The sequence below is a fragment of the Gastrolobium bilobum genome, unplaced genomic scaffold, assembly GCF_033153095.1.
Source record: "Gastrolobium bilobum isolate Gb01-03AN ecotype WA unplaced genomic scaffold, APGP_CSIRO_Gbil_v1 utg946, whole genome shotgun sequence".
NCBI classification, from domain to species: Eukaryota; Viridiplantae; Streptophyta; class Magnoliopsida; order Fabales; family Fabaceae; genus Gastrolobium; species Gastrolobium bilobum.
Genome location: NW_026897835.1, coordinates 3,829 through 26,888, shown reverse-complemented (window position 1 = coordinate 26,888; position 23,060 = coordinate 3,829). Strand labels below are relative to the sequence as shown.

The 23,060-nt window shown below is 33.5% G+C and overlaps 2 protein-coding genes across 2 annotated transcripts; one reads left to right on the top strand and one right to left on the bottom strand.

Annotated features, from left to right (window-relative positions):
* Positions 1–871: 871 nt before the first annotated feature.
* LOC133310738 (protein neprosin-like) lies at positions 872–3,737 on the bottom strand. Its single transcript, XM_061511717.1, has 6 exons — positions 3,597–3,737; positions 3,418–3,504; positions 2,924–3,127; positions 2,627–2,794; positions 1,623–1,769; positions 872–1,240 (listed from the first exon to the last, which is right to left on the bottom strand). Exons 1-6 carry the CDS (start codon positions 3,735–3,737, stop codon positions 872–874), a joined length of 1,116 nt encoding a protein of 371 aa, XP_061367701.1.
* Positions 3,738–11,786: 8,049 nt separating this feature from the next.
* On the top strand, positions 11,787–17,936 carry LOC133310742 (disease resistance protein RPV1-like). Its single transcript, XM_061511721.1, has 5 exons — positions 11,787–11,914; positions 12,007–13,120; positions 14,562–14,969; positions 15,355–16,971; positions 17,089–17,936. The coding sequence occupies exons 1-5, from the start codon at positions 11,862–11,864 to the stop codon at positions 17,791–17,793; spliced, it is 3,897 nt and encodes a 1,298-aa protein (XP_061367705.1). The 5' UTR covers positions 11,787–11,861; the 3' UTR covers positions 17,794–17,936.
* The last annotated feature ends 5,124 nt before the right edge of the window (positions 17,937–23,060 follow it).

Here is a 23,060-nt window from a genome sequence, read left to right as displayed (position 1 = left end):
TTCCAATGCCACAGGATTGTTTTGGAAGAGATTCGTAATGTTTTTTGTTACGAAATCATGATGCAGTTCGAAACTATGGTGCAAATAGAAAAACGAAATGAATCATGTGTTTGCTGCTGCAAAAGGAGCTAGAACTGATTCTTTCTTGAAGCCTTGGAAGATGACAGCGAGCTGCTAGATGCATTTACACAAACCACATCAACCAAAACAGAATAAAGTAGATTGTTTATGGGTTATGTTTATCTCATTTTACATGAGATAAACATCTCTCCTACACACACAAAAAGGAATTGAGTCCCACTACTTTTTTTTTTTCTCTCCTCTTACACGTGGGTTCCACTTATACTTTTATTTCTACAACATGAGGTAATTCTTTTCCTACAACATAAGAAAAATATATCCCATTGTTTATATACGGATGGAAAAGTGCAGATCAAATGGTTTATATTAATCGGTAAAGTCGCTGGTTTTTTAAGAAAACTGGCCGGGCAAACCGGTTTACCTCGATTCAATAACATGACATCGAAACATTGACCATAACCATAATTTTTTCCCCCCGAAAATTAACCGCAACGGTAATGTACCAAGGTCCAAGGATCATCCTCTTCTGCAAGTTGTTTTCCCAAGTACTAAATTTTTGCATGCAAAACCATTTCCTTCTCTGAACCCACTTACAGTGTAGATTTTACCCATTATCATGAGAATCTACTCCTGAGTCTATTATGTACAAAAAACATCAATGCCAACAAATATGTTGTGCCATTTTATTGGATTAATAATTAGAATGAAGACCCAACAACCATCTAGCTATTACACTGTTTTCATTTTTCTTGGACTTCTTATGAAGTCCCATGCATTATGTAAATATACATCACATACCACAATCCCCTCCGGGGCCCCCAAATTGAAAGGTGTATCGATTGTTGTCATCAAAAAACCCAAAATATGTAAGGTTATAGCAATGAGGTTTATCAACATATATTTCTAGAGGATTCTTCTGTGGTTCTTGAAGTGATTCAGGTACATTATATGAAATTCTTCTGGCGAAGCATGCATGTGTCAAATCACCATCCGGGAAGTACCCAGATCCCATTTGCGGACTTGTTCCTTTCACAACACCAGTAACTCGGCCACCCCACCCAACTAAATCAGCCACAGACATGTTAGAGAATAATGCTGCTGGAAAATATCCAACATTTATGTCATTGACTATTAACCACCAATTTTTAGAATTTGAGTCCTGCAATTAGAGCACAAGATTTGCACATATCATATCTCTGGTATAACTTAAAACTGCTGGAAAATACTTGAATTTATACAGACATTATGATAAACACATTTATCAAACTCACATGAAATGTATTATAGTCATATGCTTATTTGTATTGTAAATAAATAAAGAAATAAGATATTATGTTTATATTTTATTATGCCTATTTTACTTGCTTATCTCCAACATTACTAATTACAATTTCAACTAATCTTTATCGTTATAGATATGAAAAAAATAAGTATGATATTTTATCTCATAAATATACATGTGCTTCGTTTTAAATTATGTAGCAATGCTTGATGATGGTAGGCAGAATTGATAATCTTTTCATAAATAAAAAGATTTCTACCTGTAAAATTGATAAAGGAAGTTCAAATTGTTGTCCACCGTAATCTGAAATATTTCTCACACCGATTCCAAGAAAGACATTTCTGTCAATCTGTACGAAACCTGGACACAGCATATTGTAACATCCCGTTTTCTTGAATGCATCCGACTGTGATTTTCAAACAAGTTATCAGTCTCAAAAAAACTAATAAAACTTTCAAATGCCAATGTAGTATTAAAGAATCATACTATAAATAAATATTTATGACAAAAGAGTCAAGGTTTTTTATTTATTCTTTTACCGTCCATAGTGCGAACATGTGTGTACTTTTCCGACCATATAGGTGTGGGGACACCTGTACCATCCCGAAGAATGGAAATATTAGCAGCATCTATATCAACAAATTTAACCCAATTTGAGGCAAAAACAATTTCCATAACTTCCAATTAACCCAATTTTAAATATTGTTTCCTGAGTTAGTATCTATGGCTAGACAGATTGAGATATCTACCCTATATACCTTACAATCGAAAATAGTGAGAATTTAATTTTGAGGTGTTGAACATGAGCTAGTAATTAATATCAGTAATAAAATATTTTTTTAATTGTATTTTTTTTTTGGTAATCTTTTTAATTGTATTTATATATACTTGTGTGTGACTAATAATTAAGTAGGTAATTTTTTAAAATTAACAAGGGTAGGATATTGTAACAACATTACTACCAATATTACTATCAATCAATTTCACCGTTATATCGATTATGTTGATCGAACGGTTATATTTATTTTCATCTTTGTATGATTATGATTCTCCATATATTTAATGTGAAAACATTAAATAAGTGAAATCATAATCATACAAAAGTAGAAATAAATATAAAATATTAAATATGGAAAATCATAATCATATAAGATGGAAATAAATATAATCGTTGGATTAACATAATCGATCTAACGGTAAAATTGATTGGTAATTGGTTGATACAATATTTTACCCCAATTAACAAAGCAATTTCAAAATTACCTGCCATCCGAAAAGGATTGTGTTAATTCCATCATGTTCACCATTTTGAACCGCTATTTGTGCACAACTCATTTGGTGCTTCTTTACCCTTGGATTATGAACATTAATGTGGGCATTAACTCCAACATAAGAATTATTATTCCGTTTCTTCGTGTAGAGTGCTGCAAACTATGAAAAAAAACGTAGCAATTACAAGTATTCATCCACGCAAGAGTAATTTTCCGTACTCGGCCAAATTTGAGTATATACCTATAGCAGTCCACAATGAATAAAAGCAATGTAAATAAGATAACTTACATGAGTACCAGGGGCACCTTGAACCAGTGAATAATAAGTATAATCAGACAAGGATTTCATTCGAATAAGTTCATCTTTGGTTGTTCTGCGAATAGGAACATATCCTATTGGACACGAGTCTTTTTCAAGCTCAAACACTGAGGTTCTAGTTGGTAAAACATGTTCACTTGTTCTTGACCTTCTTTGTAGAAAAGTAGGCTTTCTCTATATAAACATACATAAAAAAATGTAGTTAAGAGCATATTAATCACCCTAGAAATCTCTCTTATCATAGATCAGGAATCTCTTATGATGTCAAAATTTAACATAACCTTATCATGTCTTAAATCGCAGCCATCCATTCACATATCAACGGTCATTGATTAAAGTAATTTCTCGTTCTACGAAATATAATAAATTATAGTTGGACCATTAATATGTAAATATATAAATGACTGTGATATAATACATGACAAGGTAATTGCAAATTTTGACACGAGACTATGATGAAGTACCTGAAGCTTATGATTCTTTAATAAAGGATGGTCAAAAGCTGGCTGCTTATTGATGTCAACACAATCAATGGTATAGCCAAACTCTGTCTGTAGATACCACAAACCATATATTTTAATAAAATCAAAACTAAACAAATTAAGAGAATTTAAATAAGAATGAATGTATAGAGTAATAATACTTGGATACTCCTAATTGGAGGCTTGTGGATGAGTTTCCGATGTCTCTCCTCAAGTTCTTCTGTTCTTGATATTGGTAATGTAGCACCAACTCTGTAAGTATTGGTTACTAAACACAAGCTGAGGAATAATAGAATGGCCATTTTTCACAATTTTCAAGCTCTTTTGAAGAGAATAAGTTGTTATTCAGTTACCCTAATATCAGAGTCTATTTATATATCTTTTATGGATATCAAGACAAATGTCATTAATAGTGAGAAGGTCTAGAATTTACAATTGGTTTCTGACTTTGGTAATGAGTCAGGCATTTATTGCTTGTAGTAATTACTATATTACTACATCTGCGATTTTTATTTTTATTTTGGTATGCGCGATTTTCTTTTTCTTTGTTTCTATATATTCCGGAATAAATTATGTTGTGTTTTATCATGCTCATATAAATTTTTTTGGTAATTTTTTTATATAAATCAGTATTCAGCAATTAAAAAATATATTTCCTTTTCACCATTTTAAGAACTTTATCATTGAAATTATGACCATTCATTTATTAATAAATAATTAAATTTTTTTACATAATATAATCATATTAAAATAAGACATTCAATATCCATTTTCCCTACAAATATTTTCATTTTTGGTAGTTAAATTTTTCAAGTAATTTACATGTCGCATCTTCATCTTATCCTATTTTACCCATAAACTATTAATCCATTAATTAGAAAATTAACAATACCAACAAAAAGGGACTTTTTGACCCTTATACCCCTTGTTAATTAAAAAATAACCACTTTACCTCCTTTTTAATATTATATATCTATTTATCCCTATTTAATCGATTAAAAAAATATTTAATCGATTAAGTTGCGAAAAAATATTATCATCACCGTCCAGCATCTTGGTTTTTTTCTTTCTGCAAGTAGAAACGGCAGCAGCTCTCCTCCTGCTACGTGGAACCATAATAGGAGTAACTAGTACATTTGCATGCGTTTTCTCTTCTTAAACTTCCCTTGGATTCAAAAGCTTTTATATCCTGGAATCGAAACATCATGTGCAACAGCTTTCATATCTTCTCATCCATCCCAATGGTTTTTTAATCAATTACTTAATCGTCGCCTTCTTCGATTTTCATTTCATCCAAAACCCAAAACACCTTGTTTTTTTGTTCTGATCTATCTTTTCTCCTCAATCATGGAAGGAGCTCCAAACCCTCTACAAGAAGAACCATATTCCAGCTAACATCACTAGCGTGGCTGTGGCTGAAGCTCTCACCCGCTCTTCCCCAAGTAAAAAAAATCTTTCGATTCTCCCCATGATTCTGTCTTTTCGAATCCAAAGAAAGGAGTAGTTGGAGAAGAGAACATAGATGCAAAATGTACCACTTACTCCTGCTATGGTGCCATGTTACCACATAGCAGGAGGAGGGCCCTGCAATTTCTACTCGCAGAAAGAAAAAAAGCGATACGCTGAAAGCAGATTATAATATTTTTTATTTTACACTTAATCGATTAAACGTATTTTGTAATCGATTAAACAAGGGTACATAAGTGTATAATATTAAAACAAGGGCACATAAGTGTATAGTATTGAAATGAGGGCAAAGTTGTTATTTTTTAATTAATAAAGGGTAAAATGGTTAGAAAGCCGTGGGTGAAGAGTGATATTGTTCAATCTTTTATGAAATTACCTATTCCGTTTCCTTATTCAATGTACCAAATGAAAATGATACCTTTTTGTGATATCCAATCAACTTAACTCACCAATCCACTTAACTCGCTCCGTCTAGAAGTGGGTCAAAACGAAAATGTTACAATCCACTTAATTTCATTTGGTAAAAGATTGTACCAAATCAAGGTAATTTCCATAATTTTCAACTCACCAATCCACTTAACTCGCTCCGTCTAGAAGTGGGTCAAAACGGGTTCAACCCGCCGCGGGGCAGGTTGACCTGTCGGGTTATATTTTTTTTTTTTTTTTTTACAATTAGGTAGTATTTCATTTGTCATTAAATTTTTGTGATATCCAATTTTTTTATCTTAATACTTCCTGGAAAAGATAAAGAATAACAATTTTATTTATGACAAATGTTATCTATATATGGAGACAAATGAGTTCCTAAAGAATGTTTGACAAATATTAGTATACATTTAAGATTGAGACTGAAAAAAATTAAGAGATGTGTGAAATAAGATAAAATAATATTAAAAAATTCATAAAATATTATTTTTTTTAAATTTTAATTAATGTTTTTTAATTGGCGGGTTGGTGGATTGATCCGCCAACCCATCGTAAAACAGGTTGAGTTCAATTTTTCAACCCATATTCAATGGCAGGCCAACCCGTCCCGCCCGTTTTTGGCGGGTTGGTGGCAGGTCGGGACGGGCCAACCCAAATTGCTACCCTAAGTTAAGCAATAGTTCCTGAGCTTATTGGACTTTTTCTGAATTGGGCTTTTATCTCATATAATATCAGATCTAGATCAATACACAAGTTAATTGGTTATTTGAATCGTGTCAATCTACATAGTACACATTCATATTATTTTTTAGAATTTTGACAAATATAATTATGTGTGTTGTGTTCTTTATGACAGATATTCTTGTTTATATTAGACCTCAATAAGACAAGAACATCATTTGCCAATCCCTATTCTCAGCTTAATGCAAATTAGTGAAGGCCATGTGGGCCACTAATGTCAATTTATTTTTATTTTTAAATTCTAGCCAAAGAATGACTCGTGATGTGGAGCCGTTTGAAACAACTAAATATTCTAATGTCATGTAGGTACGAGTAAAAAGAGATTTAATTTGTAAACATATAGTAATAAGTTTAATTCTAAAATTATGTATATGAAAAAAAAAAAATACCCTTGAAAAGAGGGGTTCTTGTCTTTGACCTCTAACTTGAGATATTATTTTTTACTTAGAAGAGTGACGATATATTATAAGAAAACTAAAAAGAATTATATAGTCTAGTAAACTCCTCTTTCTTTCTTTTTTGTAATTGGTTGATACTTGATAGCGGGGTATTCTAGTAACTTTTCCATGAGCTTGTTGACTAGTCATGTTTTTAAATTGTAATATGCAATCACTAGTGTTTGTAATATTATAATTAAAAAGTTTCTTTTATGACAATTACGACTACGTTTACTTATGATTTATTAATCGTAATTTAAAACAATAAATTAAGCATTGAATGAATCCTTCTTCTTTTTTTAAAGCATGAATGAATCCTTGTTATTGAGATGTCCTAGACCACCACTATTCTGTAACTACTGTTGAGTCATTGGACTTTTGGGCAATGCATTGCTACGATGCACCAACATCGAGATGAGATATGGGACATGATATAATATGATACATCGAAACATTAATTTTAAAAGATGTTATATTTCGATATGTTGTGACACATTTTGATATTAAATAAAAAATTTAATATATATAATATAATTTATATTTAATACATATAATAGTCCATAATAAATTACATAATCAATCAAATATTCAAATTTTATAGCATAAATATAAACAAAAATAATTTTTTGTACTTTGTTAATTTTTCATGTCAAATTTCATTAAAAAAATGATTTATAAATTATTTTTTTTATATTTAGTTAATAAAATAAAATTAAGACTTAAAAAAAAAAAGTATCGGAGCGTGTCGGAACGTTGACTGTATGTCAAAAAAAGTTAATCGTATGTCTCAAAATATTGACCGCGCGTCGGAACGTGTCGGTGCTCAACACGTGTCCGACACCCAAATTTTTTAAACAATCGTGTCTCCGTGCTTATGAGATGCATAGTATATTTAATATTTAAATATGAGATTAATATTTTTAATTTTATATATAAAAGTATACATGTTAAGGCGTGATATCTTGCAATATATTCGTAAATAGTATAAAAATAGCTATAAATTTATAATTATTTATTTAATTGCAATTTTTTAATATTTTTTTTGCCTGAAAAGAAGAAAGAAAATGAAAAAATAGACCCCACATACTTTTACGTGTAATCCCTTTAAATATAGAGAATAAAGTTTCTAAAATTATTTTAAATAAATTTATCTAATATTCACCAAAATGACATAGTTTTGGGTTGAAAGATTAAAAAATTAAGATAATAAAAATTGTTATAACCCTGAAATAAATTAAAATTACAAACACATTATGATCTTTGCCTCAAAACAATATCATTTCGGTAAATAATATTAGACAAATTTATCTAAAATAACTTTAGAAAAAACAAATTCTTAAATATGTATTTTGGTTCAATCACAATCGACTGTGATTGAATTATTAAACTGTAAATGAGATCTTTTATCAAATTAATAATCTGTTTCACTTATGAAATTCTGCTATATACCTCGTTCACGGTAGGTGTACAAACTAAATAAATCAATATTTATTTTATTATTTTATAATAAATAATTACGTAAATATTTATGTTACATTTTTATTTTACATTTAAAGTAATTATATGCTAATTATTAATTTTTTTTATTCTATACAAGGCTCTTTTCTTCTAAAATAAATTTATTTCACAAATAAATAAATAAATAGTAATACATTGTTAAGTTTTAATAAATCAAAATTGTAATATGTTTAAGGGGAATTGTTTTCTTATATTACATAAGATAAAAATATTTTTCCACACTCACATATAAAAAAAATGAGACCCATTTATATATTTTCTGTCTCCTATATTTTCTCTCATCTTTTCTCTACATATGTGTAGGAAACTTTTGTTATCTTATCTAATATAAGAAAATAATTTCCCTAAGTTTAAAGGGATTGATGTTCTTCATATATCACATATATAAAAGTGTGTAGGTTATATATAAACTCACATAAAAATAAAAAGAGAAGTAAAAATAGACTCAATACATTTTTATAATTTTACATGTTTGTAAAAAATAAAAAATACTAATTTCATGTTTAAATTCATCAACAATAAATATAATCATAATCACAATTACTTGCTTTAGATAACCTAGGTGTGTTAAAAACAAGAAAAAGAAAAACCCCTCTTTTCAAAGCGTGGCTTGTCATGAATGACTTGTGAGTAGAGGTGTAAATGGGCTGGGCTTTGACCTTTTTGGCCAAAGCTTGTGTCGAAAAAAATTCAACCTATCTGGCCTACTGGCTTATTAAAGGCTTTATTTGTAGGCCAAGTCCGGCCCATTTTTAAAAATAAGAAAGCCTGACATGCCCTACAGGCCTTGTAGGCCTCCCATTGTAGATACTAAGCAAAAAAAATAATTGTATAGAGCAAAGAAAGTTTCATTCATGCATGCACTAGTACTTCTCATAAGAAAAAAATGACAAACAAGAAAGAGTCAACATAATACCCCAGCTCTAGAATGTATATCATAGAAGAATAGAGTCAAAGAAATGGAGAAAATAAGAAAAATACAATTAACGGATGTTGAATAAAGTCTATAAGAGAATGTCATTTATCTAAAAATCTTTAAACCACCATCAAGACAAGGGAAAGAAAAGTATTATTGAAAGATCTTCATCAGTAACATCATAATCCAGCAAGGTACCCACTACTCCATGGTATTAAGCTGCAACATCATGTAAAATTTGGAGACATTAGACAAGTTTTCCTTTCATAAAATAAAATAGCACAAAAAGTAAGAGATATTGAAATTTGGTACTTTGCATCTTTGCCACATAAAATTAATATTATTTTATTATTTATCTTAATAAATTAAATAGGCCAGACTACAAGGCTATAGGTCGGGCTTGACAAAATTGGCCTATGACCTATTTGTTAAAAATGTTTTTTTATAAATCTAAGCCTACTCTACTTTTCTGAAAGGTCGGACCTGAGCCGGGCTCAATGTAGGCCGGGCCGTAAACTGAGCTGGGTCAGCCTGGCTCATTTACACTCCAGTCAGTTCTGCGTGGCATCGTACCTACGTGTTCATGCACTATTATTTAAGACGCAACCAAATTCATTTATTCCAACCTCAACGTCTCACCCCACCTGCCAAATCCCAATACCCTCAGTCAAGGCAACCCAACATGAATTTTCTTATCGTTTCACTTTCAGCGTATTGGGTCAAGGATTTTCGCCTTTTTACGCTATCTCCAATTTTTGGTTTACCAAGTAATAATCAACGGCGGATTCGGTGTCAGCTTGGATCCTCTCATTTTTTAAGTGTCTGTTTGGATCCTCCTTTTCTTTAAGTTAGAAGCTACTTATAAGCATAATAGGTTTTTGAAAAAGCTCTTACAACGAAAAACTTTTTTTTATAATGAAAAAAAAAAGCTGCAAACTAAAAGCTCTTATCAGGAGTTTTTTTCAAGCTCTTAATTTTTTTTCAATGTGTGCTTTTTTTTAAATAAAGAGTGATAAAGATAAAGAGAGAAATAATTTTCTTGAAATACGTGTTTTAAATAATTTTTAAGCTAAAACTTTTATGTAATTTTCAAATAACTTTTAGCTTCTTTTTTTAAACTCTTTTTTTAACTTTAGCTTATAAGTTACTTCTAACTTAAAAATAAGAGGATCCAAACAGGATCTAAAAAAATTATATGACATGGGGCAAAAATTTATTTTACTATTATAAAAAGACAATGCTTTGATTGGATGATTACATTAAGAATACAAAAATACCTGTTAAGAAGAATCTAATAAATTACATAATTTTTTGCCTATTTTTTGGTTGAAATATCAATTTTTTGCTTCTGGTGACAATGATCCAATACATCATCTATTTCAATAAGGAACTAGTCTTAAGACTCCATATTTTGTTTGTAAGATCAATTTTTTATTGTTTAGCTTCATGCCTTTTGGGTTGTAATTGCATTTTATTTGATTTTTTCATAATCTTATTTTCTCACTTTGCTGCTATTTAACATAAGACACAGTCAATTAATTAATGTGTTATTTATCTTTAGCATTTGGTCCCAACTAATAATTGATAATTATTACTGATCTTTTTTTTGCTAATAAAGTCAAAACTTAAATACTCTTCTCCTGGGTTTTGACATAACAATCTGTACAAATTTTTAATGCTAATAAAAAAATTAGATAATCAATCAATATAAAATCAAATTCTAGACAAATTTGATAGGTATAGTGAATATGCATTACTAACTGAATTCTTCTTTGTATACAACGGAAAAACAAGTTTCTCGCGTTGATTGGAGAGGGACCAAGAACAAAACCTGCCATATATGCTAGCAGGTTGAATCTAGTAAATAATAGTTATCTTTAATTAAGTGCAATGAACGAGTGAAACACTTTTTTTTATAAATAGTATCACTTGTCTTTCATTATTTATAAGTAATTTTAAAATTTTATTTTTACAGATCATGTTGCATATCATATAATAAAAAATATATATTTTTTATATTTTAGAGGAGGAGGGAGCCCACCCTAATTCCCGTGTAGATCCGCCCCCTACAGACACCGATACAATACCCACCCTCATAGACTTTTCAGATTAACAATCACTATCCCTTATCTTTCTTTTTCTTTGTCTCTCTCTTTTATCTTCTCTTCCACGGCTACGTCATGTAATTCAATTCTCAGTGCTGTCTTTTTCAAACTCACACCGTACTATCAAACTACGCGTACCTCATTTAACCATAAAATGTATACCATAGCATAGATAGATAAATAGATTTACATGTGAATAATTGCTTTCTAGTACTACTATATTTACTTTCATAAATAAATTTACTGTTATAGTAATTCTTTACTTTTAAATAAATAATCAAAAATAAAAACTAAACATATGCATTATCTATTTTAGAAACAACACAAGTTACATTCTCATCAAGCAAAGACAACATCGGAACACAACTCATGATGTCGTCACCGTTGCCGGAAACTGACATCATGTCACCGACTCCGGGGGCTTTCAGGCTTCGATGGGACGTGTTCTTGAGCTTCAGAGGCCCCGACGCGCGCCAGAGCCTCGTGAAAAGCCTCTACGAGTCCCTCGAAGCGCGTGGTATTCGTGCCTTCCGCGACGACGACGGTTTGGAGCGTGGCGACGAGATAGCTCCGAGCTTGATGGAAGCCATTGATGATTCAGCAGCGTCCATTGTGATCATGTCTCCCAACTACGCTTCTTCTCATTGGTGTCTCGAGGAGCTCGCCAAGATTTGCGAGTGTCGGAGGCTGATCCTGCCCGTTTTCTACCGGGTCGACCCGTCTAATGTCCGAAAACAAACGGGTCCCTTCGAACCGGGTTTCAGGTCCCATGAACAAAGGTTTAATAAAGATGTGGTTTTGAGATGGAGGGAAGCTATGAAGAAAGTTGGTGGAGTTGCTGGTTGGGTTTTCAACACTAGTGATAATAAGTTTGTTACTCTGTTTCTTAATTTTTTTTAATTAATTAATTTTTTTGTGTTGCTGTGTGTGTGTGTTAATTATTGTTGTTGTTTTGTGACAGTGAGAAAGAAAATCTGATTCGGCGTTTGGTGCAAAGGGTATTGAAGGAGTTGAGTAATACTCCAATGGTTGTGGCTGAGTTTGCAGTGGGGCTTGAAGAACGTGTTAGTAAGGTGATGAAGCTGTTAGAACTTGAATCCAATGGTGTGAGGGTTTTGGGTTTGTATGGGTATGGTGGGGTTGGTAAGACAACCCTTGCTAAGGGTCTTTTCAATAACCTTCTTAATCGTTTTGAGCATCGTTGCTTCATTTCAAGTGTGAGAGAATTTTCATCAAAAGATGATGGTTTGGTTTCTCTTCAAAGCAAAATCATTGAAAATCTTTTCCCTGGAGGAGGAGGAGGGGCTCCCATCATAAGTGATGTCGATTTTGGTATTTCTGTTATTAAAGGAAGACTTAGAGAAAATCGGGTTCTGCTTGTATTGGATGATGTTGATGATGTAAAGCAACTTGATGCTTTGTGTAAGAGGGAATGGTTTTATGATGGAAGCCGTGTGATAATTACCACAAGGGATACAAAAGTTTTACCAATGAGTCATGTCAATGAGTTGTATGAAGTTAGGGAGTTGTATGATTCTGAAGCTTTGGAGTTGTTTTGTTACCATGCATTCAGAAGAAAGGAACCTCCGGAAAATTTTCTGAATTTATCAAAGAAAATCGTGTCTCTTACGGGAACAATGCCTTTGGCTTTGGAAGTGTTTGGCTCGTTTTTGTTTGGTAAGAGGAGGGTGGAGGAATGGGAGGATGCTTTGGAAAAGCTGAGACTAATTCGCCCTAAGCATCTTCAGGATGTGTTGATGATAAGTTATAATGGGTTGGATGATCAAGAGAAGTGTATATTCCTTGATATTGCTTGTTTGTTTGTTCAAATGGGAATGAAGCGTGATGATGTGATTGATATATTGAGAGGTTGTGGTTTTAGGGGAGAGATAGCTATCACAGTTCTTGTGGAAAAATGCTTAATCAAAATCACTCAAGAGAATACCCTGTGGATGCATGATCAAATAAGAGACATGGGAAGACAAATTGTTCTACATGAAAACCTTGACGATCCTGGTATGCGTAGTAGACTCTGGGATCGTGCTGAAATCATGGCTGTTTTGAAGGATGTTAAGGTAAGGATTATTAACATTTCAGAACACCCCTTGTCTCACAATATATGGATCCTTCCATGGATGATCTGTTACAGATACAGAGTTTGATATATAAATATATAAAAGAAAAAATATAAAAACTATATTCTACTTATACGACGTGAAGTGCCTCGGTACTTAACAGGAATGTTATTAAAACCCGACCGGTCATTGATCCGGTCGAGGTACCGGTCACTAGGTCAATGGTTCAACCGGTGGGTCACTGGTTGAACCGTATAAACCAGATATATATATACATTTATATTTTATACTTAATTATATAATAAATATTTTAAATGGTGCCATCTAAACAATAACTTAATGTAGTTTAGTGATATTTGCTATGTTGCACAACCTCAATGGAAGGGGTTCGAACCCCATCAGATGCACAAAATATTTTGTAACTAATTTTAAAAAACCGGTACCGGTTGAACCAATGATGTAACCGGACCGTATAACACTGCTTAATAGACTCTAAGATACGCTAATATAGAATGCCTTACAAACACTTCAACAAAAAAATAATCATTCATTCATATTTTGTTCTAAAGGTGTCTGTCCTTATGCTGGTGGTGCTTTTATGCAGGCACTGGAGGGGGCAAGAGAATATATATATATGAAAATAATTATCTCATGTTGAATGAGATAATTATCTCATGTAACAGAGACAAAGTAGTAGGGTCCATATTATTTTTTATTTTTTATTTTTTATTTACAAATGGTGGACCCCACTATCTTGTCTCTGTTGCAGGAGATAATTATCTCGTGCAACATGAGATTAATAGATCCAATATATATATATATAAGAAAAAGTGTTTGTCATTCTAAATGACATAAAGTTATGTCATTTTAAGAGAGAGATAGACACAAAATAGTTTTTTTTATTTAACATTTAAATTAAAAAAAATCACCCACTTTTTCCTCCATGATTTTCATTTTTTGTGTCTAACTCTATCTTAAAATGACAAACATCAAACTCATTTATATATATAAGATAAGGGTTTTATAAGAGTTATGTTGTAGGAAAAGTGATTGTGTAATGTTATAGAGATTCGTTTTGCGTGCCTTAATTTTTTATTTATTTTTTTGTTTTAAAAAGTGTGGGCCCCACAAAATGTTGTGAGGGTAGGAAAGTTTATTGTGTTATGTTAAAGGATAAAACGAAAACCCATAAGATAAACAGACAAAATTGGCCTTTGAGGCCTATTTATAATATTGTGGAAATGGGAGACTACTTATTTATATTACAACCTTTGCTGGGTTTAGTATTATACTAACGTGTCCTCGTTTGTTATTTAATATATGACATTTGAACTGCATGGTGTTTATAGATTGGAACAATTCACAAACGTAAATTTTGATAAGAATACCAATATTTTTATCTGCTATATGTTAATTTGTTGAAGTAATTTTTTTAATGTAGGGAACAAGGTGGATTCGAGGAATTGTCCTAGACTTTGAGGAAAGAAGGTATAATAAAAATAAGGTTGAATCAGTTTTTTCAAAGAACCTTCAATGGAGATCCAGTTTAGGAAATGCTTCAAGATACATCAAACAAAGCCTTAAGAATCATCTTCTACCTCAAGCAGAGAAAAGCAATGAGGTTATACTTCATACAAAATCCTTTGAACGAATGATTAACCTGAGACAGCTTCAGATCAATAATCTGGGATTGGAAGGAAAATTTCTTCCAGCTGAACTGAAGTGGCTACAGTGGCGAGGATGTCCTTTGGAATGCATGCCTTTGGACTCTTGGCCTCGAGAGCTGGCTGTTCTTGATCTCTCAAACAGTAAGAAAATGGAAAACTTGTGGGGATGGAAAAGTTACAAGGTATGTTTTACCTATCTTGTGTATCATCTAATTATGAATTCAAAAACTTAGATGATTGCAACCTGATTTGAATTGGTTCTTCACACTTATTTTCTTTACAAAATTTTTACAGCTCCTTATGATAATTTGAGAGTAGGGACATGCGTTCAACATAATTTTAAGGAAAGACACTCATTAGTTATTACAAATACTTCACAAGTCCTTTGGTTATGTAAAATAGGGCTTTCTCTCTCACTCTTTAAATAACAAGCAGGTAAAGAGGAACAATAATGCATAAAAATTGAAGTGTGCAATTAGTATTTCACTAATTTTATTACTATGCATAAATCAAGCAATGCTATTAGAACTATAATATCGAATGGTATAACATCACAATTTTTAGCAGGTGCCAGAGAAACTAATGGTCATGAACCTCTCCAACTGCATCCAACTTGTTGCCATTCCTGATTTATCTGGATGTAGACATTTAGAGAAGATTAATCTGGAGAACTGCATTAATCTAACAAGGATTCATGAATCAGTTGGCAGTTTGATTACCTTGCGTAGTTTGAATTTGACACGTTGCACAAACCTTATTGAGCTTCCCAGTGATGTCTCTGGGCTGAAACATCTAGAGAGCCTCTTTCTTTCTGAGTGCAGGAAGTTGAAAGCATTGCCTAAAAACATAGGAAGCCTGAAATCCTTGAAAGCACTTGTTGCTGATCACACAGCTATAGCAGAGCTACCCCAGTCCATTTTTCACCTGACCAAACTTGAAAAGCTTATTTTAGAAGGTTGCCAACATTTGAGAAGGCTGCCCAACTGTATTGGACATCTATGTTCTTTGCAAGAATTATCTCTTAATCAGTCTGGATTAGAAGAATTACCCAACTCTATTGGATCCTTGAAAAACCTTGAGAGGTTGAGTTTGATGTGGTGTGAATCTCTCACTGTGATTCCTGATTCTATAGGAACTCTCATATCATTGACAGAACTTTTGCTTAATAGCAGTTCAATTAGAGAACTCCCTTCTACCATTGGTTCTTTATCTTATCTGAGGGAGTTATCAGTTGGAAACTGTAAATTTCTCAGTAAATTGCCTGATTCAATTAAAAATTTGGCCTCAGTTGTTGAGCTTCAGTTAGATGGAACAGCCATCACAAATTTGCCAGATCAGATTGGAGAGATGAAACTATTGAGGAAACTTGAGATGAGGAATTGTAGGCATCTTGAATCTTTACATGAATCTATTTGCCAACTAGCATCTCTTACTACACTGAACTTAGTCAATGGAAATGTCAGGGAATTGCCACAAGATTTTGGATTGCTGGAAAATCTTGTCACCTTAAGATTGAACAAATGTAGAATGCTCAGAATGCTTCCAGCTTCTATTGGGAATTTGAAATCTCTATATCACCTTCTTATGGAGGAAACGGCTTTGTCAGACTTACCTGAAAGTTTTGGGATGCTCACAAGCTTGAGAACATTGAGAATGGCAAAGAGGCCAGATTTAGTTCCAAATGAAAATAACATGCTTGCAGAACCTGAAGTTCCCATTTCTCTAAAGAATCCCAACTCTTTTGTAATACCATCTTCCTTCTGCAATCTGACCATGCTAATTGAGCTAGATGCCCGTGCCTGGAGAATATCTGGGAAAATTCCAGATGATTTTGAGAAGTTATCATCATTAGAGACTTTAAATTTGGGCCAAAATAATTTTCATAGTCTTCCTTCCAGCTTGAAGGGCCTTTCCATTCTCAAAAAGCTTTCACTGCCAAACTGCTGTGAGCTGATCTCTCTCCCCTCACTTCCTTCAAGCTTGATTGAGCTGAACGTTGAAAACTGTTCTGCATTAGAAACCATCCATGACATGTCAAATTTAGAGAGTTTGCAGGAGTTGAATCTCACAAATTGTGTAAAAGTGGTGGATATTCCAGGTCTTGAATGCTTGAAGTCTTTGAGAAGGTTGTACTTGAGTGGTTGCGTTGCATGCTCCTCCCAAATATGTAAGAGACTTTCAAAGGTTGTTCTCTTCTTCTCTCTCCCTCAACCCTTGATCAATGAATAAATAAAGATAAACCAGGACTAAGTTACCTTTTGCTTCTTATAGCTTGTAACCAATGGAATATTTGTATGACAGGTTGCATTGAGGAATTTGCAGAACTTGAGCATGCCAGGATCCAGATTACCTGAATGGTTTTCAGGACAAACTGTTCCCTTTTCCAAGCCCAAAAATCTTGAGCTAAAAGGTGTAATTGTTGGTGTTATTCTTTCAATAAACCATAACATTAATATACCTAATATAACGCGAGATCAAATGCCTGGAGTTATTGATGTTCAAGTAAATGTTCTCAAACTAGACAAACCTATCTTTAGTACAGTTTTGAATATACGTGGGGTGCCAAGGACGGATGAAGAACACATACACTTGTGTAGGTACCAAGATTACCATCAGTTGATAGCTTTCTTAAAAGATGCTGATACATTATCTGTGACTATGAGAAATCCACCTTTTGATAAGGGATTGGAGATGAAAAAATGTGGGGTTCATTTGATCTTTGAAGGGGATGATGATTATGATGGAGAAGAAGAATCATTGGACAAAGGCCTACAATCTGTCTCTGAAAAATTGGCCAAGTTTTTCAACACTTATGAAGGTGTTGGTCCTATCTATGCCACTGAGAGTGAAGATGAGTACCAAAAGGAATTGGTGCATGAAGAAGAAGAACCAAGATCATCTCATGCTACACTTAAAAGCAATTCCGTTCTTCTCTTCCTGATTAGTCTATTCATTCCGCTATTAAGTTGGTTTTACTTGAGGTATATGTCATCAAGTGTTGCTTAGAAAAAGAGCTTGATATCTAGTTTGGATGAGATAATGATTGCTTTATTGAAGGTGACTTGTACTTACTATCAAGCACTAGTTTCAAAGTTAATTGCTTGATAAACTAAACAGAATTCACCCTTTCACAACTTGTACTTGTATGTTTTCGGAATAGGAAAAATCTCTTGTCAAAATCTTTTAGACTCTGACAAATTGCTTGTATAAATTGTATATTTCTTGGCCTATTTTAATATCTAATTAGAAATCATATTAAGTAAATTATTAAGTTTAAGCCTTGTGTTTTGGAGAAAAACCAAGTCTAGTTAACTAAGGTTTGGTTGTACCCAATCCATTTCTACCTACTATTTATAAATATTTTTAAAAATACGTTATAGAATGTTTGCATAATGTAGCTCAACTCACGTAGACTCTAATATCCAAGAAGGGTGTAATAATGGTGTAGGTTGGATTTTTTTTTTTACTATTTCACTTATTCTTGTTTCTTATCGTGAGTTTGTGTTAGGAATTTTTTTACAATTCAATTATGGGAAATGATACTGTGACAACCAAGTGACTACCAATCTCACCGTTAGATCGATTATGTTGATCCAACGGTTATATTTATTTCCATCTTTGTATGGTCATGATTCCCCATATTTAAAGTGAAAGCATTAAATATGAGAAATCATAACAATACAAAGGTGAAAATAAATATAAAGTATTAAATTTGGGAAATCATGATCATACAAAGATGAAAATAAATATAACTGTTGAATCAATATAATCGATCTAACGGTAGGATTGATTAGTAGTCACTTGGTAATAACACAACTTGATATCCTTCCCCTTTCACTTATTAGGTTAGACTCTAATAATGATCGGTTTCAAGCAAGTATTTGAGTTAATTGTTAATTATTTTGTATTCCTTAATGGTAGTTAGTTAGAGGAAATATTGCTGATTTTTGCTATTTTTTAAATTTACGACTGTCCTTTTAAACTGAAATAAAGTAGCCAAAAATCATTTTCTGCACTTATGCGAGAGTTAGAGCTTCCTAAGCTCTAATTGTATTTTTTCAAAATAGGTTCCAAGAATCAACCCCTGTATATTGTAACATCCTCGTCTCGAGCCGGTTCAATTAACATACATATGATAAAACAGAAAACAACGGAAGACTTAACTTCTGAAAATACGAGCTAACTTTTTCTTTTTCTTTTTAAATCTTACTCGGGGTAAACGAAAATCGGGCAGAGTTTCCTCTATAAATCGGACAACTGGGGATTTTCCAATCCCACTCAGAAGCATTTCCTGATAAACAGTTTATACAGCATAGTAATCCAGAAGTACCAGTCATGCAGATACAATCAGATACCCATCCATGGGCGCATGCAAAATATGGCTCCGTGCCACTATCCTAATCAACATGCAATCCAATACGAAATCATAAACTGAATAATACATCATCATATGACGTGTCTGAATACCCAAATGTACATGCATCCAAGTGACAGACATGTACAAAACATATACAGGCCATATACAAAATAAAGGATCAATATCGTGATCCATCAAATGCGGAAATACTAAAAGACAACAAACACTCCAAAAGGTAGTAGCCTACAGCCACTCAAAATCCGATCTGTCAACTGCCTCAGCCACGTGTCGTGTCCCTGCCTAGTGAGGACTCACCGGGAATCTGGGCACCTGAAAATATGTCCCCAAGAGGGGTGAGATTACAAATCTCAATAAGCTCCAGGTTTATAGAGAATTCTCCATACCCTGGCTCACTCCTGCATGAAAGTCAGATACAGAGTATACAAATACAACATATAACAGATATCATAACAGAACAGATCATATATCCATATCATATCAGAGATGTGCGCCGTCATTCCCAAGGGAGAACCCCAAGCGGAAATTAACGCACGTGTTCCCGAGGGAGGACCCCAAAGCAGAACCAGACATATCAGAGGCGTACACCATCAGTCCCGAGGGAGGACCCCAAAGCGGACATCCGGGTACTATACAATCAATGGCCAGAGATTGTTACAGAAATCATATTACAGAAGTCATATCAGAGCAAAACATATCATGTTATCAAATAACTCTATATGAAAGCATCTATACAAAGCATCTAAATCACAGTCATACAGTCCAACCATAGTTCACTAACCATGGTGGAGCACTCAAGCAGGAAAAGACTCCTTAAACATAGAGCTTACCTCTTGAAGCTTTACCAATACGCTTACTTGTGGAACAAGTTACTTTTATCGCTTCAAGAGATTTCCGATCCTTCTCAATCCCTAGGCACACCTAGAGAATAATTTACAATGCATCAATAAAATGATGCAATACCATGATTATTTCATAAGCATACATTTTATCGCTTATTTTCCTTTCTTTATATTTTTGCCAATTCTATGCCAATACACAAGTCTAGACCTCTATACACCCGTTGGCGTTCTTTAATTTAATCAAGCATTTACTTAAGAATTTTTCACATAAATCATGCTATTTTTCTTTAAAAGTCGCGGGCATACCCTTAGGGACTCAAGGTATTTTTCAACCATTTGTCAAAGCATTTCACTTCTTAGCTCATCCATTGGTATATTAAAATGCAACACATTTTATTAGAATAAAATGTAACCAATATATATATACCCCTAAACATCCTATAGTTCGCAACATAGAGCAAGTATTTGTAGGATTTTTTCTAACTTTGGCATTTCCACCAATTAATCCATTTACACTTCATTCCAACATATTTTACCTTTTCAAACATACAATAAAAATTTGCATGATGAACCCTATATAAGCCATGAAGGCCGAAACCTAGGGGAAAAGTGCACTAGGGCTTTTCAATTTTTTTATCACAAATTAATGCTTACTAAACACTATCATTCCTAACCAACAACAATTCATCATAATTTTCACCTTCTAACATCAAATATTTCCCACTCAAAACATGCTCCAAATTTTCAAAACATAGATCACAAAATAATACCATAGAAATAGAGGTTTCTTACCTCTAATCACTTGTACAAAGCCTAGAGAATAACCTCCAAGCAAAGCTCCATCAAAAACCCACCTTTTCTCCTCCTATGAATAGTAATCCGAAAATAAGAGGAGGAATAACTCTTCACACACTCAACTATAGCTCAAATGGATAGGTGCAATGGATTCCTTGAGTGGTTCCTAATCAATTTCAAGTGGTGGGTCATAAGATTTGGTTGAGAATTCAAGAAGAAATCAACAAAACAAGCAAAACCCTAACCCCCCTTTTCCATGGCTGAAGCTCGGCCCTTCAAGAGAGAGAAGAAGAAATTTTTGCAATGAATAGTGATTCATTTAAGTGGCCAAGCTATTTAGGCACATGTGGCCCTTTTGTCGGATGTTTTTCTATCGCGTATTTCACTTAAATTTACCCGAAACTTAACTTAAAGCTACAGATATATTTTTATTTTGTTAAAGTTATTTAAATTAATTTTTATTTCCTACGGAACAATATTCATAATTCACAGTATGGTTTTTGCACCGTTTTTAACGAAATGCACTGTGAACCACTAACTGTACTTTGTTTAATTCTGAAACTTAACACTTATAAACTTATCATTTTCTTGGGCCTATATTGACTTGCTTGGCATATATTGGACTTTCCTATTCTTATTTCATCAATTATTTATTTCTGGACTCTACCGGTTGCTTACACAGCAGTACAAAATACCCGGTAAAAACACTATTCACGAGATTTTCACGGAAAGTGCCAGACTATACAATTTTTCATTCTGAACTCATATTTGTCGTCAGAATTATCAAATTATGTCTCTAAAATTATTTTGCTCTTTTTAAGCTCTACCGGTTAATTCACAAAACTGTAAATTCTCCGGCAGAACGCACTGTTCATAACATAGTCATGATTACAGTCAAAATACTCGAAATCACTCACTAAATCTAATTATGGCATTTAAATCCTTAAATTAAATCTCTAATTAAGATTTACCCTATAGGGTCATTATATTCACCCCACCTTTTAAGGATTTTGCCCACAAAATCAAATACGAAATATTACACATACCTGACGTCAAACTCAGGATACCGCTGGAGAATTTCATTCTCCCGCTCCCAAGTGGCGTCCTCAGGAGTCAATCCTTCCCATTGTACCTTGATCATGGGAATAGTCCTGTTTCTCAACACCTTTTCATCACGTGCTAGAACCTTAAACGGTCCCACAACAAACTTCAAGTCTTTTCTTACTTCGATATTGTCCGGCTGTACAACGTGGGATTCATCCGGCACGTATTTTCGAAGTTGACTGATGTGAAAAACACTATGCAAATTTGACAGATGTGGAGGTAAGGCAAGCTGATAAGCCACAGGTCCGACCCTTTTCATAATCTGGTAGGGCCCAATGAACCTAGGACTCAACTTCCTCACTCCTAGAGCACGCCCAACACCCGTAGTCGGAGACAAACGGATAAATACATGATCCCCTTCAGAAAATTCAAGGGGTCGGTGTTTTGCATCATAATAACTCTTTTGGCGGCTCTGTGCTTTCTTCAATCGATCCTTAATCATCATAATTTGATCGGTAGTCTCTTGGACCATATCAGGCCCAAATAACTGCCTCTCACCAATTTCTGACCAACAAGTAGGCGCCCTGCACCTACGGCCATACAAAGCTTCATAGGGAGCCATGCCCAAACTGGCATGATAACTATTATTGTAGGAAAATTCCACCAGAGGAAGATATTTATCCCATGCATTTCCCTGCTCTAAGGCACAAGCCCTCAACATGTCCTCCAGGGTCTGAATAGTCCTCTCAGTCTGACCATCAGTCTGGGGATGATAAGCCGTGCTCAGCCTCAACTGTGTACCGAAGGCCTGTTGCACTGCATCCCAAAGTCTAGAAGTAAATTTAGGGTCCCGATCACTAATGATACTTTCAGGAACACCATGAAGTTTCACAATCTCTCTTACATATATCCGAGCCAACTGCTCTGTGGAGAAACTCGTTTTAACTGGTATGAAATGTGCAGACTTTGTCAATCTGTCAACAACTACCCAGATATAATCAAAACCAGCCTGAGTTCTCGGTAATGCCACTACAAAATCCATAGAAATACTGACCCATTTCCATTCCGGAATATCCAAGGGCTGCAGTAATCCAGAAGGTCTCTGATGTTCAATCTTAACTTTCTGACATGTCAAACACTTACTCACAAATAGAGCAATGTCTTTCTTCATTCCCGACCACCAGAAATTTTGTTTCAAGTCTTGGTACATCTTGGTA

Bases quoted from the DNA above. Each gene is read 5' to 3' on its own strand.
- LOC133310738 (XM_061511717.1), bottom strand. From the start codon at position 3,737: ATGGCCATTCTATTATTCCTCAGCTTGTGTTTAGTAACCAATACTTAC. The intron at 3,128-3,417 runs GTACTTCATCAT...ATGTTTATATAG, and splicing joins TAAAGAATCATAAGCTTCAG to AGAAAGCCTACTTTTCTACA. The intron at 1,770-2,626 runs GTAATTTTGAAA...TGAAAATCACAG, and splicing joins CAATCCTTTTCGGATGGCAG to TCGGATGCATTCAAGAAAAC.
- LOC133310742 (XM_061511721.1), top strand. From the start codon at position 11,862: ATGAAGAAAGTTGGTGGAGTTGCTGGTTGGGTTTTCAACACTAGTGAT. The intron at 13,121-14,561 runs GTAAGGATTATT...TTTTTAATGTAG, and splicing joins CTGTTTTGAAGGATGTTAAG to GGAACAAGGTGGATTCGAGG. The intron at 14,970-15,354 runs GTATGTTTTACC...AATTTTTAGCAG, and splicing joins GGGGATGGAAAAGTTACAAG to GTGCCAGAGAAACTAATGGT.